General features: G+C 45.0%; 1 protein-coding gene across 2 annotated transcripts; it reads right to left on the reverse strand.

Annotated features, from left to right (window-relative positions):
- Positions 1-533: 533 nt before the first annotated feature.
- IVNS1ABP (influenza virus NS1A binding protein) lies at positions 534-17313 on the reverse strand. Of its 2 annotated transcripts, none has more exons than XM_005531312.3 (15): positions 16996-17313; positions 11227-11451; positions 9884-10010; positions 9391-9560; positions 9229-9304; positions 8335-8508; positions 7850-7975; positions 6374-6481; positions 4171-4297; positions 3423-3647; positions 3223-3344; positions 2940-3066; positions 2726-2857; positions 2402-2575; positions 534-1952 (listed from the first exon to the last, which is right to left on the reverse strand). In XM_005531312.3, exons 3-15 carry the CDS (start codon positions 9992-9994, stop codon positions 1699-1701), a joined length of 1926 nt encoding a protein of 641 aa, XP_005531369.1. In that variant the 5' UTR covers positions 9995-10010; positions 11227-11451; positions 16996-17313; the 3' UTR covers positions 534-1698. The 2 variants fall into 2 exon arrangements, with proteins under 2 accessions (XP_005531369.1, XP_087916513.1); XM_088060387.1 differs by lacking the exon at positions 16996-17313 and adding an exon at positions 11878-12101.
- Between the last annotated feature and the right edge of the window lie 1696 nt (positions 17314-19009).

Consider the following 19009-nt stretch of genomic DNA (forward strand, 5'->3'; position numbering starts at 1 on the left):
TCTCCCTGCTCAGCTGGACTAGCTTCACAGCCTGCAGAGGCCAGTGGATTTCCTGGGCCTGGTGTATTTTCCCAGTCCCATGGGAAGCTGGAGCAGCCAACTCCTGCCCCACTGCACAGGACCTGGCTTAGTGCCAGCACCAGTGTAGCTCCTCCCTAAAAGCTGCTCAGGTGAAGGAGTAGCTCCAGGTGTAGCTTTGCACCCCTGTGTTGTTCATTTGCAAGTTTGTGTGGGCCCTGGCCCCAGAACTTCTTGGGGCACCACCCAACCTTCCAGAGTGGTTTCTGTACACAGCCCCTGAGCAGGGAAAGCCCTGGCCCAGACACTTCACAGGGGTTGTGGTGCTCCAAGCCCCCGGTCCCTCCAGCAGGGAGCCTGACTCTCCACTGCAGGCATGAGGAACATGGGACACTCCACCCCCTGCCCCTGTCCTGTGCCTACACCCATCTAAAATGTCATTTTCAGTATCACAGACTCCTCTTTCGACACAGCCTCCTTGAAGAAAAGGACACAGAGCCAGGTCAGGGCACACCTGTGGTGCAAGGGTTTCCCAAAAGGTACCTTTAATGTGTTTGCAGCAGCAGCAAGCAGTCAGTGCTAGTTTTGGCACCCAGAGTTAGATGTGCAGCACTACACATTAGACACCAAGTCATCCCACCCCAATGTTTGATCCATAGGAATAGAGAAAGTAAACTAAAACAGGACTATAGCACATACAAAATCAAGTTATTCATGTTCTATCACACTGCCAGCTGGCAATATTAGAAAAATAAACTTAAGACAGGTACTACATTTTCTTTGCCAGCTGGCAAGAGTTTAAAACCCCTAAGAACCCCCCTCCCAAAACTGCTGTTGTACAAAGATCAGCTCACCCAGAGTAACAAAACTGCTGTACAGAAAGCACCCTCTGCATTCTCCCTGAAAGTACTTGGAGCCAGAATCCTTTTGCCACCCTAGAAAGTCTGGGTGTGTCATGTCCAGAAACCCTGTGCAGCTCTAAGGAAGGTGGTGCAGACTAACTCACACTATTACAGCAGAGGCAGCAGCTCACCTGCAGGCGCAATCCACTGTTCCACTCGGGCTCTAGAAACTCCAAGGCTGTCTCTTTGTTTCAATAACCATTTATCTGCCATTTGCATTTCAACAGACAAAATATTCTGCTGAGTATATAAAAACTGTTATAAAAAGGCAATTGTAAAAGGTAAGGTATTAGCAGAGGCATGTCAGCTTTTTTTAATAAAAAAAATAGCCATTTTATCTATTTAAATAAGGCTTCTTGTTACAGATTGTTCCAGTTACTGAAGGAAACCAAGGCCTGATGAAAGAAAAAAACATTATCCCCCACAAACATTACCCTTCCTGCCCCAAGAACACACCTCCAGGAAGTCATCCAATGTGCAAAGTGACAAACACTGGGGTAAGCTCCCGAAATGATATGCCCAGTCTAGTTTCTCTTGTGTTATCATCAAAGTCTTAAAACAAAACAAAAACCTTTGAAGTTCTAAAATACACAAAAAACCTTCATCTCAATATTCTTTCCAAAACAAATATATACAGCACATTAATATGCAATATGCAAAAGCTCTGTGTTGCTGTTTGCAACATCTATGCCCTCCCCACCCCTATTCACAGGTGTACCTCTACTGAAACACAATTACATCACTAAGCCTGTTAGTTTGAAAAGGGAATTTAATTCACTTAAAACTTGTAAATTTTGGTGTAGGGGCTCCACTCGTTTGACTCTGGATTGTAGACCTCAAGTGTGTTCAAGAACTCATTGCCATCAAAGCCCCCCACTGCATAAATGGTGTTGGCCACGGTGGTGATGCCAGCGTTGCTCCTGGGCGTGGTCATGCTGCCCATCATCTTCCACTCGTTCCTAGCAGGGTCATACATCTCCACGCAGTTCACTGCATGCGTGCCATCAAATCCTCCAGCCACAAAGAGCTTTCCTGTGTGAGGAAACGGAGCCACACTCACTGCTTAAGCGCCAGCTGTCCCTGTGTTCCCACCAGGAGGCTGGGCAAAGCCCAAAGGGACCCCAGACGTTGCTGCATACCTTGGCCTGGTCAAGGTCTGAACTTATAGGAGCAATGTGCTTTGTGTTTCCTGCCCATGACAGCTGATGGGAATTTGACCCAGAGTAAGGGCAAAGTCCAAATTCAAACAGGTGCAGCTCTAGAAGCTGCACAGTGACACTTCCAGAGGACAGAGGTGGGGTGAATGCCCCACAACCAAGAGTTTTGTGCTTTTTAACAAAAACTGGCCATTTAGCCAGGCTCCTACTGTATTTTTGTACTGCCCAAAAAGGAGCACAGCTTTGTATTCTACTCGTGAACATGGAAGTTTGAGTACAGAGCAAACATGAAAGGCCCCAAGGCGGCAGCAGCCCCACCCCTACCGTCACGAACAGCCACGCCGGCGCCACGCCGTGCCACATTCATGGGTGCCATCAGGGTCCAGGTGTTGTTCTCAGGGTTGTAGCGCTCCACGCTGTTGAGGCAGTTCCACGACTCAGCCCCACCGATGATGTACAGGTACCCTCCCAGCTCACACACGGCTGACTGGTGCCTCCCTGCAACCAAAGCCAGCACAGTAAGCCACCAGCAACAGCCCACAGTAGCAGCAACTCAAAGGGGCTTTGCTTTGGTGTAGTTTTTGATTTGGTGCAGTTCTACAGTTTCCCTTTCCTCCCCATCCCTACTCTGCTCCCCAACAAACGTACGGATGTTAAGGGGAGCACAGCTTGTCCAAGCCTTTGTTACAGGATCAAATACGTCACAGTTCTTCAGTCCCTTCTGGCCGTAGGGATCAGAACCACCCACAATGTACAGCTTTCCATTCAGGGCACACACTCCTGTAAATATAGGAAAGAATGGCAAATGAGTAAGAAGTGGCTGAGTTTCCACCTCCCAGTCTGGGCGCTGTAGAAGCCTCACCTGCATTGCAGCGGTTGGTCCGCAGCTCCGGAACAGGGGTCCAGTCATCAATCTCGGGCTCATACATCTCTCCACAGCTCAAGTCATCCGAGTGGCCATTTGACCCACCCACAACATACAGCTGCCCCTGAGAGGAACAAACCAACACCCATCACCTCTCAGCACACCAGTCAGCTCTTGAGTGCTCTGGTAACCGTGGAACTACAGAGAAACAATTTCTAGAATCATCCTGTCCAGCTCAGCCCAGGTGAGGTCCCACAGGCTTGCTCCCCACCCCACACACCATCAGCACTGCCATCTGGAACCGGGCCCTTGGCGTCCTCATGGGCGCGATGAACGTCCAGGTGTCCTTCTCGGGGTCGTAGCACTCCACGGTGCGCAGGCACTCCTCTCTGTTATAGCCCCCTGAAAGCGAGAGGTTACTGGCCCCACATTCAGAGGCACCAGCACACGCCCCAGCCCAGTGCCCCTGCCCCGGCTCACCTGCAGCGATGAGCCTGCCATGCAGCTCGGCTGTGCCCAGCCCTGAGCGGGCGTACTGCATGGGGGACATGGGCTTCTCGATGAGGTCGCTGGGCTGCAGCTCGAAGCTCAGGCTCTTCAGCAGCCGCGGGGTGCTCGAGGGGGAGCTCTGGGGGCTGTTGCGGCCGTGCAGGAAAATGACGCACAGCACCCCATCCAGCACAGCGAGGCACAGGTACGTGTTACCTGCGGGGACAGCACACCACCACTGTAAGCAGGGTGCCACGTGAAAGGGGACCGAGCTGGATGCCAAATGGGCTCTGCTGGTTGTGCCACTCCCCTTGGCAACATGGAAACTTAATTTTTTCAGGTTACTGGTTCTAAGTGTTGGAAAAAGTGTTAGTTATTGACAACTATGCTTTAGATACTAAAGAGTGCTCAAAGGTCATATGATAGCAACTTAAACATGTGCTGGGAGTCTCCTCCCTCACACAGAGCAAACAGCTCTGTTAATTAACCATGGACTGCCTGTCTCATTAGGATTTTCTGGGAAAACGATGGCGCACCATGGATTTAGCTGATAAGGAACTGAGAAGTATGTGATCCCAGTTTTCCCCAGGTACATCAGAAGCACCCTACAAATTACTTGACTTGTACCATCAGTAAGAAAAATTCCTCACAGATGTGAAGGAAATCCCCAGGGAGTGGAAGGTGGCAGGTACCTGAGATGAGACACATCTGTTAGACAACCCCTGCCCCTGTTACTCACTTGAAGTCTTCTCTGAAGCAATGATTTTCCACTCGTGTTTAGGACTCTGAACAGTAGCACTTGGAGAAAGACTTCCAGAGGAGCTGCTACTGATCTGCTTGTGATCATTCTCACGTGGTGGCCTCTTCTGCAAAATCAAAAGGCAGCTACAGAAACCTAGCCAGAGACTACAGCTCCTTCTACCTCTCTGCTTCTGAGACTCTGCGTAGCTACTCCAGAGCACACTCATCTACCACCTCCACAGAGCAGCATTTATAGCACACCTGTATTTTCAGCAGAACATCTTGCCTGCCCAGCAACAGTGGCCAAAAACCACCCTACATCTGTCTCCTGGAACTCACATTATCCTGTGACTGCAGTTTTATACTGCTGGTGCTGAACTGCAAATCCCTGAAGCGAGTGTGCATTTCTAGCAGGATTTACAAATGTAAGGAAAGAGGTACATGCAGCTGGACAGAACTGAGCTACCACATAGGAGCCTCACTCCCAAGCTCTGCTTCTGGAACTTGAGTTAATTATATAATACTGTTTAGAAGTGAATTAACTATTCTTTTCATTCCCTAAAGACTAACTAATTTCTCCTCAGTTCCTCTCTGTGCTCAGATTAGCTGTTTCTTGGATTTTACTCCCTTGATACTTTCCACTAACAAGAGATTCCTGCTTTCTTTTCATCTCCAATTAAGTTTATACTGTAGCTTGTATTATTTTGCTCTATTAAGAAAAAACTCAAAATTTACAGTTTCAGCACAGTTGGCTTGTTGAGACTCTTCCTGAAGCACAGGAAGTTACTGTGCTATTCTGTTCAGCAGCAGAGTTTATGACCACAGTCCCAAGTCTTCCATGCTTGCACAGTTCTCTGCAGCCTTATCTCCATGGAAACTGTCACAAGACTTCTGAAACACACACCTAACTCAGATAACCTCACACAGAGGAGCTGGATTGCTAAGCTCAGCTCACCGTGACAACCAGCACACTTGTAGAGAGCATTTCTGTTATTTCTGGACCTTCATCCAATTAACCGCTTATGCTCCTATCTTTAAATTGCCTCAACCCCAACACAAAATACAAAGTTTTGTAATTTAAAAATGTAAAAGTTATCATTTTTTCAGGACTGACATCTAGAGGTTTTTTAGTGTTAGCTCTCTCAACTGTTTAGGATGTCTGAAGTTGGTGATTTTTCTAATCAGAAAGGATTTGTAGAAAAATGTTGAGAAGTCCTGGTCTTATTTCTGAAAATTAACATTCACCTGTCTGCTTCTATGCTTTACAAGTGGTATCCAGATGTGGAGAACCCTGTGAAGGCTTTCTAAAAACAATTAAGAAACTGGAAAATTAGCTGGCTTTTCCTTTTCCTCTTATTTCACTTCTAAAATCTACATTCTGGGATGGACAGTGTTTTACTCATTAGCTAAAAATTTCATGAAAGAAACTTTTTGTATGAACGTGTTTCACTGTTATAAAATATTATAATGTATCTGCTTCAAAATCATAAGTTTAAACCAAGTTCATTTGTATAAAGCAACTGATAATTTACAACTGTTAGTCCTTTTTTATTCATTCTATCTTAGCCTGCATTTGTACTACGCCATGTAGTTTTTTTGGAGTTCCTGGAGTTCAGAAGGATTACACCTGGTAAGAAATTTAAAAAAACCCAAAAACCACACATAAAAAACATCTCTCAAAAAGCACAGAAGTTATTTGCTCTCAGTCAAAGTATCAGAGAGATTTGGCAGCTACACCAGCAGTGCAGCTGAACAAAAGAAGTGGATGCTGGCAACTGAGGGATTAGAACTTGGATCTGGAATCTTTTTCTGGGCCCAGATTTACCAGACACATTCCCCACTGCAAGCCAAGCAGCAGTCCTTGCTTCTCTACAGTCTCTGGGAACTCTACAAGGTTTCAGCTGACTTCCTACAGCTGAGTGCTTGTCTGTCTCTTCTTTCTTCTAACAGTCAGGACTGATTTTTAAGTCAGAATTAGAGCACTCTGTTTTGCAAAGCCTGAGAGCCAGCCCAGTCTGCCAAAGAGACAGAAGTTGAGAGCACATCATAGCCTGCAGCAGCTCCCAGCCAGACACCTTCTCAAGGTGCCTTTCTCCCTACAGCACTTGCAGCCTTCTCTGCCAGCAGAACACAGGACTTCAGGTCTGCTGTAAACTGCTCCAGTCTACCTGGGGTTACCTGAGACTGTCTGCAATTGGTACCTGCACAAACTGAATGTGGTCATCATCACTGCCATACACCTCAGCCTGTCCATCTAGCAGATTTCCATCAAGCAGCTTGTGATCAGCTGAGTAGTACAGCGTTTGCACCTGCAAAAACAACAACAGAACACCCATGTGGCTGCTGTCTCTGTGCTCCTTAGCTACAGGCACATTACCCGAGGCACGACACTGCTCGTCAGCTCATCTTAAGCTCACACAGTGACAAAACTAGAAGGAAGCAGATGTCATGGTGGTAATCTTCAAACAGGGGGTGAAGGTTCCTTACTTTCTCAGCTTGAGAGAAATCTTCATTTTCCATAGGCTTCTGCTGTTTTCCCAGCACAGAAACATTAGACAAGCAAAAGGCACATTAATTTGCAGAGTTACACAAATTCACAGTCTCATGCAAGCATTTTCCTTATCCCTGCATACAAGTTTTCTGCTATGAAAATACACATATTTATCTCCATCAAAAAAGGCCAAGAGAAGCCAACAGTGGACTCTAAAAGAAAGGTATGGGAATGACGGAAGACAACACAAATTTAAGTTCTGGAAGAAACTGTTGTTCACCACTGAAATCAGATGCAGCTGTTCCAATGAAACACATCTTAATTTCCACATGATCAAAGCTTTTAAATTAGCTTCTCCAAGAAGAAATACACACTTGAGATTATATGACAGCATCAACATGTACTTTTGCCTAGACAAGTGTTTCTGGGGATCTTTTGTGCTTGTATTAGCAGACTTGGAAAATTTTGAAGAATTTCACAAGATTTGGTAAAGTCCGTTTGCTGGAGCCAATTAAAAATTTTGTCTCCCCGCTAGTTTACCATTGAACACTGCCCAGGCTACATCTACCATTAGTATTCATGAGAAAAGCCATTTAACAACACACAAGTTTCAAAATAATGCATCCTGTAAAGGAGTAAGTAAACACCATTAAATCATCATGATCGTTCTCTGCCCACAGCGGATTTTCTTAGGAGCACTGGGGCAGGACTGCTGCTTCTGTACGTGTCAATACACTTGAGGCTCTTCTTGGTTCTTCAGCCTTGGTATCCTAGTTTTGTTAATAAACCTATGGGGAGATAAACCAACGGGGAGGAACAACCATTAGAAGCTTTTACCTACTGTGCATTTACAAGCAAAACCTGCAAAGGAAAACATCACCAATCTACAACAAGACTCAGTACCACCTCCCCAAACTAAAGCAGATACAGGCCACTCTGAGGCTACTATACAGCAACAGGGAGCAAAAAGCAAAGTGAAGACCAGACTGAACAGTGCATTCAGCTCACCTGAACACCCCCCCAGTTTCTCAGCTTAGGGGTACCTACAGCAAAATTTAAATTCTTTAGGGTCATAGTTAAAGTGAAGAAGAAAAAAAATAGGAAAAAGGGATCATCCTTCATATTGGCTTTTTTGGGGTTTTTTTTTAATGTTTAATGCCATAACCCCATTTTCTTAAGAACTAACCTCTTCCATTAGATCTTCAAGGCTGCCTCCATTCTCCCAGATGCTGCGCTGTACCCAGTTGATTACCTTTGTGTACAATTTGCCGTTGCTGGGTAGGCCAACATTGTCTTCCAGCATTATTTCAAGCTTGAGGGAGAAGACAAAAAGATTTACTCTCTAGGAATTACCCTGTAGCATGCTGTACTTTACATAGCAAGCACAACTCTCTCTTTACCACCGAGCCAGAAAACACCACAAGGAGCTTTCAGCCTATGGAACATTTAAATACAATCATCTTTTACACCTGGAAAGGGTGACAGCACCTGTTCTCTACAGTTCAAGTTCACAGCAGTAAGAATACGACACAGATCCAGAATTGTCACATTGTTGGCAGCAGTCAGTACACCAAGCTTTCTTGCCCCCAAAAGGGAAGGAAATCCTAGTTGCTCCTCAGGCTACTTTTTGGAAATCCTGTACCAGAAGGAATTCTACGAACTTAGGCTAACCTTTAACCGTGGGAGCTTGAGAAATTCCTCCTGCTCTGAAATCTCTACAAGGTGTTCCTGAATGTAGCCATCAATCTTGTTCAACAACCGAGAGTCTCCCATGCAGCTGGCAAAGTTCCGGTATGAGATGCAGCTCTGCGTGTCCATCTTGGAGAGCAAATAGTCACCACATACCTGGCAATAAAGAGCTGCAACTTAGTGTACAAGCAGACAGTTTTTATACATTTAAATTATCTAACCCAACATACAACAGCAGCAGCAGTTATTCTAATTGCATAGTGTCTCTGCTATGCCAGTGCTGCAAAGGGAATGTTGCCTTCCACAGGAATATGCACATCTGAAATGACAAAGTCAGACACATTTGGAAGCTACTCACATCTACATTGACCCCACACTTTTCTATTGAACACCTATTCAAAACTACTTCTCAGTTGGGTGAGCTAATAATCCCAATTCCCTTGTAAAGGGCACCCCTATCTGTGGCTAAGGGTATTTCCAAAGTCAAGCACTGCCAAATTTATATTCAGGAGTGTGTGAATTTTTCTGACAGATTTATACATCTGTTCATGCTCCCAACACAACCAAGCACAGCACTGCTGCCACAGACCTGAAGGTAAAGAATCAGCCAAGATTCAAAGCTGTTAGTTTCTTACACAGGTTCACAAATACAAAGCGTAACTTTTGGGACAAACATCCTGGCACCAAGGCAGCTCAAGTGGAAGCAACACATCCAGCTGGCACCAAATCAACACACTGCTAAGGAACATCTACAGCAGCTTTGTGCTGAGCACTTCTCCCACAGAAGCATCAGGTTTTGGCTCACTAACACCAAAAGGTGCAATGCTGTCAGCCTAGGAAGGCTGAACAGACTTCCAGAAGAGCTGAGAACCATACCTGCTTAACCCTCTCCATCTTCAACTTCTTTGCTGCAGAGTATACATCTTTCACCAGCTCTTTATCAGCTTTTAACCTATAAAGGAGAGAAATTTACCTCTATTATTCTGATTTTTCAAATCAAAGTTTATCCTCTCTCTAGTTACTGAGAGACCTACTTACTGAGCAGTATAAGCATAATTCAATAGAACTTCAACAGCTTCTGGGTTGAGATCATCGAATTTCACGTGGGAAACCCCGTGACAGTCACTGTCAGTGTTGAAGATTTCAAACAGGTAGGGACTGCAGCATGCCAGCACGGCTCGGTGCGCCAGCATCTCATGTCCACACACCTTTATGTGAAACACAAACAAGAAGCCCATGTGCTGGTGAGGATTTTTTGTAATTACTTTTGTATTATAACAATATGAAAGCCTACTCAGGTGAGTGCCACAGTCCAAATCAATTTTGAAATCAACAGTCTCCAGCTGAAGATTAGCATCACTTCTCTCAAAGTGCACCCCATTTGCTTTTTTTTAGTATGCATTTTTCAGAAAATGCAGAAAATTCTAAAAAAATTCTAAAAATCTCACATCTCCCAGTCAGTAAGGCAACAGCTTCACATGGTGTAACCCCATATCCCTCCAGGCATCCCACTGGGGCAGGGCACAGGTACCTGGAGGCGGACATCGCAGAACTGACCACTCTTCCGTAAGGCGTTGAGTTTGGCAACAGATGACTCGATGAAGTTCTCATCCTCAAACATCAAATATCCATTGGGAATCATTTTGGTGTTGGTCTGGCTGCACACACAATGGGCAAAGGTTACACCTACACCATTTTACTTCAGTGCAGCAGTACTAGCAATACACTGTTTGCAAACAAACATGCAGGGGGCATAAATGGATTAATGATATTCAGGGATTGAAGCTGCAGCTTTTAATGCATCCATATCACTTCAGCAGGTACTGGGTTCAAAACTACAGGCTGAATATGTGCCAGCTCTGTGGGAGCAAGCTGGGAGCCACTGGTTTACACAGGTTCCCCACCCTAAAGATCTTTTTCTGGTAGATCCATCCCCAGCTATCATTATTCATCACCACTTTCTGTTCCCTACCATCCTGGTCCAGCTGCATTTTTTGCAGACATGAAACTAGCTACACTGAAAAGTAAGAACTTAAAGAGAATTTAAAATAGCTAATGAAGTAGAATAGAGAGATAAACATTTTCCGTTTAATTTTGAGTAATGAGTCAGTATTTCAGAGCAGCTGGAAGTCATGAAAGAACATTATGACCAACAAAACAGACAAAATTTAATAAATTTTGAACAACAATCATGTATTTTCAGTAATCTCAAAGTTAGAACAACTTCCTCTGAAGACTTCAGCCATATACAAAGATATCACCTCAGGGTGATCAGTCCAAGACTGAAAAAATAACTTCAGGAAACTTTAACTTTTTTAATCTGGAAGCTATTCTATAGCTACTTTAATTGATTATTTTTTTAGTTAACCACTTTCCAAATAAAAACCTAATTAAGAATGCTAAACTATTACCCTTAGGCGACCTAATGAATTTGAAATAGTAATTAAAAAAAAATCAGATTTGTAAGTTTGAGCTGCTAACATACACAGAAATATAGTTCCCTTAAAAATCTTAGAGAAAAATAAATGTGGGATTCTATTAACGTTACCACCAACAATTTGTATTTCCATCTCAAGTTTAAGAAAATTCTGAAGATCACACTAAATAAGAAAACTGAAAAAAAAAAATCCAGAAAAACTGGATTGCAAAAATCAGTAACAAAAATACCAAGCCTCCCACAAAATACTTAGTGTTAATCCATCTATTTTAAATTTGTTACTACTGCGAGTAATTAACCCTAAACTGGCAGCAATAATCTTACTCACAAACATCCACTGGTTGTGTTCTATTAAAGAAAAGACACCAAGGTTTTAAATTTGCATAATTTCAGCAGAAGAATTAACTACTGTATACACAATTAATGGTACAACTTACCAAGCAAATATATGACTATAAATTTAAAACAGCCCAATGGTATCACGGTTAGAGCACTTGAGTTTCAGGATCTCCTGACAGGAAAGATGTTTGTGGAAATGCAAAAGCAGACGTGTGTTTGCAGCTGCAGTATGGATTCCAAAACTATCAGGCTTGAAGATGACGTAATATAGTCCTTATGAGCTATAGACATGAATTTCTTCTGTGATAATCATGCATCATAACCTGCAATAAAGGAGAAGGTATCAAGTAAAGACAACAGAGTGCTGCCACGTATTTCACATAAAACTTGATTCATGTTCCTAACCCAAATGAACAAGTTTTTCCTTACAAACAAGTTTGGTGTGGCTTTGTTTGGCTTTTTCTTTCCCCACAAAAAGCAAGCAGCCTGAAAAATTCCATATTGACACCAATATGTCCTCATGCCTAGTAAGACCACATCATCATTATACCTCCAGAGACAAGAAAAGGGCTAAATTAGTGCTTGGAGAAAAAGTCAGAAGAGCTGAATCTCCTTTTAGCCAATCCCTTACAAACGTTGCCCTTCAGCACGTCCTATTATCATTACTGCTTCCCCAAGTAGGTAATTCACATGTAATGCAACAGAAATTACTCCATTTTCTAAAAGCACCCAATCCACAAGCCTCCTACCTTTGGCTCTTCTCGTGCTCATCTACTTATAGCCTTCTTCTACCAAACACCTAAAATTGTCTGAAGATGGATGAAGGACATGTCTGAAATGACTGGGCATGTCTCCAGTCTCCGCTACTTCCAGAAAGACTAATAAAGTCAGGAATCACTATCTGTATGACAGCTTTCTTTGGTAAAATGTCTCTTTGTCACACTGGGAACAGAATCTGTTGGGTTCTGGCTGAGCTCTGCATTGCAGACTGGCGTGGCTTTGCTGGGAATTCACATGCTGGTGGGCTCTTTATGCTGGGATTTTTTTGGGGAGGGAAGAAGAGGAGGAGGACCAGCAGCAGCGGGGAGGGAACAGGCAACAAACACTCTCTGGAAGTTTCCATGACCCTGGTGCCACCTCAGGAAAACATCAATCACTTCAGTTCCAACACTATATTTGTATCTACAGAATAAATGCCACATTGGGAACTGGGTTTCCTAAAAATAGGTGCAGGTCATTTCTCCTTGTGAAAAACTAAAAGTGCCCTCCGTTACAGGGAAGAGAACCATGTGACCCTGGTGTGTGGCCAGCACTCAGTCCGGCAGTGACTTTGGCAGGAGCAGTACCTGCCTGGTGCCGCGGTAACAAGCAGGAGGCTGATTCCCAGGAGCGGCAGGGGGCATTATCCTACCACATACCAGCTCCACGGGACACTGCCCCCATTGCCACAGCCGGACATACAGAATATTCCAGCCAGCAGAGAACCGCGCAGGCAGAGCGAACGCTCGCTGAGCTTGGCTGCTGGAGCAGGCACAGCCACACAGCCCAGAGAAGGGAACACATGCTCCCGAGCACAGCAGCGTCCACCGGGAATGCAGCACCCCAGATTGCTGGGGCGCTGCAGGAGCAGCACCCCTGGACACAACTTCCTTCAATACATTGCAATGCCAGTCTGCTTTGCTGGGAAAAGGAGTCTCACATATAGATGAGATTAAATAATAATAAACTAAGGTGTATTCTTTTTGTAATCCTACAAGTTAAGAAAGCAAGACAAGCAAGTTAAGAAGCTGACACCAAGCTCTATTTAACAAATATTGTTTAATTAGGCATTTGGCAGTCAACACTTCCCGCATTGGTAAACTGGCATAAACACTGCAATTTTTAGAGCAAGCTTCTCAAAACAGAACCCAACAGCCTGATGTCCACACCTTCCCCCAAGATCCACCACAACCAAAACATTTCAAGTCACAGGACAGCTAGTCAAACTATTCTAACTAAATCCCACGATAGCCTCACTCAATTTACATCTCTGGGCATGTGTTGTCACATTCTGCTGTAACACATAAGTTTTATTTTCAAAGTTCTAACTGTGCCACACGTACTCACTTGGGACCTTGAAGACATAAGAAGGTCATTCAAAATAGTTCTGGATTGAAGTGCAAGACTGTTAAACTCCTTCTTCGTGCAAGACACCAATCCCATGCAAATGCATTTATGTCCCTAATGGTATTGTCCAATCTGAATATGTAGGAATTTGAACATCTTGATTACTGCCACAGAGTTTCAACGCTGTTGTGTGTGTCATGGATAATATTATTACTCAAAACAGCATTAAAAAGCACAAGCAGATTCACAACTTTCCATATTTTGGAGTACTACTTGTAGAACACAACCCAAACTATCAGCCAAAATTCACTAGAAAGTCAAGAACACTGCCTATACTGCATTAAAGACTATAAACAGGTACTGCAAACAAACTTTTTCCTTTAAATTATTTTTAAAAGTCAAAATCATTTTGTCATTATTCTCCTCTCATTGCTTATATTCCCTTTTAGTTCAGCCTATCAAGAACTCTGGCTTTTTTTATAATTATCCAGGATTTAGATTTTTTTTAAGCCAAGTGAGATGTTCCCAGATGATTCTTAGCCAGCTGAAGCCTGGTGCCTCTGACATGATGACTATTCAAGCTCCACCCAAATGCATTTCTTTAAACACATAAAAACTACAGAATTATCATCCCAGAATGGGAACAACACATTCCACTGGAGAAAACTCCTATTTGAGCTATTCCCTGCACTTAAAATATGCAAAAAAAAAAAAAAAAGTAATCAGTAAACTCTGGATTTTTGTTGTAGCTTTAACAGTAAGGACTGGCATTGGTGTTGTGGCTGGAGACCCACTTGGATCAAAAGCCAACTACACTGGGCTCAGGCAGGCCTGAAGTCACAGAACACCCACATGGTGTGTTCTGGCACGCTGGCAGCTCCCTGGCACAGGAATGCCAGGACTCAAATGTCTGCCCAGCTGCTTGATTTTAAACACAACCTTGTTGTAGTAATTGTATTTCTTGACACCTGATGTTGTGCAAAGACTGAGATTTTTCTTTGCCATGTACATGTACCACTGGACCATGAGCAAATCACAGCTCATAATGCACTCAGAAATAAACTGGCTGCACATCCTGACTTTCAGAAGGGAGATTCCCTTATTTTAAGCTTCACTATTTCACTGTATTGCCATTTAAAGGTACATTTGAGAAAACTCACCTAAATAACAATGATACTGAGAAACAGTGATCCTCAGGGCTGCCCTAGGCCTCTCCCCTGCAGAGCCTCTTCTGCAGGAGCTGTGGTCTCCGGAGAACACAAAGACAGTAAGCCCAAGAGGCAGCAGTCACCTTGCCCATGACCTAACAACACAGGAACTGTCTATTTTACCTCTTATCTTCAATAAGGCCCATCGTCCATGTGCAGTGTTTGCTGCAACAATTCTGCACAAACCTTGTAGTCAAATTAAGGTATTACTTTTTCAACTCACAGATAAAAAGCACTACTTTTGGGGAGATACTTGATAATATTTTTATTTAAAATCAATACTTGCTGATGTAATGACAGACCCTTGACTGACACTTGTGAAACAAAAATGGAATTCAACACCTAGTCGAAGCTTTCTGGCTTGTGACAGCCCAGCTCAGAGGAAATGTAGGTCATACCTACGACTGCTCACAGTCCATTAGCTGTATCAGAAGATAAAACCAAACGTCCTCAAAACATTTCTTTCATACATTAGCATTTATTTATGGTAAAAACACATCATCTTTTCATGTCTGAGTCTGCATTTGGGCAAAACACCTAAGACCAAGACATTTATTGACATTACACCACTCAACCTCTTTATACCAGTAATCTAAAGTACGACTCTGAATTTGCAACAATTTTGTTTTCCTTATTCACTTTTCATTTGCTTTCCACTAAAAATTTAATCTCTGGTAACTATGACTTGTACACAAAATTGCTCTATTTCTCACTGCACATCAACCTCAGTTATGCTCCTATGCCAACAGTGAGGAGAGAGACATTAAAGATGGAATATTTGCTATCACTGGTTAGGAACTGAAGAGGAAGGACAAAGTACTGTGAACATTTTCCAAAATCTCATACATGCAGCCCTGGAAGATGAAATGCTTGGACTCTCTATAGAGAGAAAACCCAGAGAGCTCTTCCAAAGACATTTATGCATGCAGACTTTAAAAATTTATAAGCAGCAGGCTTCATACTTGGATGTTACTGCCGTTCCAGTGACAACCCACAGCTGCAACACTTCAGCTGCCCATTCAGCACTGGCTTCCAGGACTGGCCTCCCACCCTTCTCAACCCTAGCTCTGGTCATTAGTTCCTTTTTCATATTGGCTCTGCCTTTCCTCTCCTTTCCCACTTTATACTTTTGCTGCTGTAGTCACAGTCTTCATCGACATCTCTTTTTTTCAACCTTCTGCCTCACATTCCCTCTACTAAAATCTGAGTTCTTTCCTCCCCTTTCCCCATCCCCAGGATTTTTTTCTACTAACACACACTTCCTACAGTTATCTAAACATCTGTCACACAACCAAATCAGTGATTTTTGCTTGTATGTCCTTTTTGTCTTCCACCCCCATTCTGGGCAGTTTCTGCCTTTTTTACCATCTCCTGCTCCTTAAGAACTCAAGCTGACGAAAACAAAACTAGACTTAATTGCAGCAGCAAACATACAGCTTCCTAACTGGAAAGTATTCCCTGACTGTTGCATCCTGTTCTCCAGGAGTCAGGCTTGTGGCTACAAAACCTGTTTTCTAAAATTAAACCAATCTCACGATCAAAGCACCACATCCTGCTTGCTTTCTTATCCTATAGCTCGTTGACAGAATGGGAATCAATGTGATGTCTATATACCCATCACTGCAAACTAAAAAAAAGTCCTCCCTTCACAAACCTCACAAATAAGGAGTGACATGAGACTGTATTTCCATTAGTCTATCACCACCCATCTCCTTAGGAAAGAACTCGGATGCTTTGCGTCTCACTGTCAGTATATTTCTCCCCTGCATGAAATTATAACCAATCCAGGTTTTATTGTCTGTGGGAATGCCGGGTGAAGGAACAGCAAAAGTGCCAATGCAAAGGCATTTTCTACCTTGAAGCGTCTCTGAAAATTCTAAAAAGCTCTCGAAATTGGTGCACACAGGCAGAAAATACTGTATACCTCCCCAACCACCCCCCAAAAAAACCTAAAAAAACAAAAACAAACCGCTGTGGTCATTCACCCTCATCAGCTTTCCCCCGAAGCACTAATGTGGGCTGACAGCCACTATCTTTGCTTTATTATCTCCCACTTCCTAGAAATGGGATAGATGACAGCGAGGGTCATGACACTGGCAAACAGCTGTCAGCACACGTTGCTCATCTCGGAGTGGTTATCTCCTTCAAAGTCCAGGATTCCCGCCACTCTCTTTTTCTTTTTTCCCCACTAACGGTAAGGGTTTAGGAAGATGCCACGCCGCGGCTGCAGCGTGGCGCTTGGAGAGGCAGCGCCTGACCTTGGCACCGCACCCGAACGCGTGGGGAACCCGGGAATTCCCAGCCGGGGGCTACACTGCACCCCCCGGCCGCCAGGCCCACCCCCGTTCCCCCGGCACGGAGAGAGGCCTCACGCCCTTCAGGCCATGCGGGCAACTCCACGGCCCCAGAAAACGGGCCCCGAACAAGCAACAAAGCGCCGCAGGGCCGCAGGGGCTCCAGTTCGGCGAGCGCGGGGCGCCGGCGCGGGCCGCCGCCTCCATGCGCTCCCCAGCGCCGAACAAAGCGCGACCCTACGGCCCCTGCCCGCCGTACCTGGTGCCTCTGAGCGCGGACGGCAGTGAACATATTGGGAGCCTCCAGAATGCGGGGGAAGAAGACTCGCAGGCGCAGCCCCGGCTGACCGGGAAGGGGCAGCGCAGGAACAGAGGAAGCGGAGAGAGCGGAGGGCGCGGCGCTGCCAAGGGAAGACGGTGGGAGCGAACTGGAGAAGCTCGGCCGCGGGAACTGCAGACACACGCACAGCGCTGCGCCGCAGACCCTCCGCCTCCGCGGAGAGCGGGGAGGAGAGGAGGCGGTGCTGAGGCGGCTGCGATCGGGCCGTTCGGCTCCGCTCGGCCGCGAAACGAGTCCGGCCGCCCCGCCCTCCACGGCCCCTCCGCCTCAGGGCCGGCGGGAAGAGACGCTGTACCTGTGGGGGCTGAGGCGGGGGGCGGGGGGCGGTGGTCGGGACGGAAATACCGTGCCCGTTTCTGCTGGTACCGGCTTCCGCCGCGAGATTTGGTAGCAGCGTTCAGCCACGAGCACAACTGGTTCTGTAACCTTTGTTTTTCAAATCTGGCGCAGCCTGCTCCCCTCAGCCACGACACCCCCATGAAATCCGCCGTGCCGTGACACTCTCAGCCATGACTCTCCCTTAGCCGTGTCAACGCCTTGGCTACAGGTCTCCCTCGGTCATTACTCCTCTTCAGCTATAACACCCCTCAGCCACGACTTTCCCTCACCCGTTTGACCTCAGCCATTACTCCCTCTCAGCCATGTTATCCCCTCAGCCACAACACTCCTTCAGCCATGACCCCTCACCAATGTGGGCCGTAGTTCATCGTATCTGTTAGACCAAAAAATGCCATGTTTAATGGTGGGAACTCTCCCTGGCAGCTTGCCCTCCGTGTAAGACCGTGATAGCTCAATCCCACCTCACCCTGGAATCCCTCTGGGAACGTCATTTTCCCAGCTGGATGAGAAATATACCCACACACTCTACAGGATAAATTCTGTCTTTCCAGGGAAATTAATTTTTAAACATCCCTGCTGATAAACAAGGGGTATTTGAAACTCTGTCTGCTTGTTATGTGTTTCTGTGCAAGCTCTTGATGCATGGCTGGGCCTGAGAGCTGCTGCAAGATAATAATAAATAATCCATAGGCCAGGTGAAGTCTGAGGATCCATGTTTGCTTCCTGATTTAAAGTGCTAAGGTCACCTGGAAGGCAGTGTGCACTTCCCCGTGCAACTTCCCTGAGTTCTTCCTCCGGATTCAGAAGTCGTGTTAGTCAGGAAATAGGAAACCTGTAGATTACGCTAGATACACCTTCAGTTGTCTCAGCTGCGCAATGTACGTGATATTTTGTCATCTATTATAAAATTTACTAATTTCTCCAACACTCTTCAAGAATCCCAGTGGAGAAGTATATTTCAAAACACTCAAGTTGGGCCATTCTGAGGATTCATGAAGAAAGTGCTTTAAATTACAGAAAATAATGATCTTGTCTCAGTAGAAGCAGGCAGAAGCATTAAGCTGTAGGTATATTCTTTAGGTGCACATATATCTCAGATACAGCTGAGCCTTCTCCAGCTTCTCACCTTGCCTGCAGCAAATGACAATTCCAACTTCCCACCTCTCTGAGACACTCCTACTGCCTCTTTTCAGTTTTTAAATCGTCAGCCATACCTCAGCACTGCCTTCCAACTCTCTGCTTTCTTTTTGAATGAAGTTTCTTATCAGGGCTGTGTTAATCAAAGGCAAAGTTGGGAGGGAGAGGGAGGTAAAGGAATGATGATCAAATAGAACGGTGCTGGGATGTTACTTAATTAAGTAAATCTCAAGATTACACAAGCTGCTCTTCCAGTTTTCTTAGGGATGGAGATGCCTTTATGAATCACCGTCAGTTTTCATTGTCAGCCACCACATGTGACATTGGAGAGCAGGAGCAGCAGCTTCCCTACAACACAGTTAGCAGTTCTTTTCCCATGAACCCCTGTGACAGGGAACACTTCTGGAATTTTGCAAAGCAGGGGTCTAGGCCAGGAGCTCATTTCTCCTTTGGCCCA

Source organism: Pseudopodoces humilis, chromosome 10 (assembly GCF_049639895.1).
Source record: "Pseudopodoces humilis isolate 2021_Gansu_Grassland_sample_001 chromosome 10, ASM4963989v1, whole genome shotgun sequence".
Lineage (NCBI taxonomy): Eukaryota > Metazoa > Chordata > Aves > Passeriformes > Paridae > Pseudopodoces > Pseudopodoces humilis.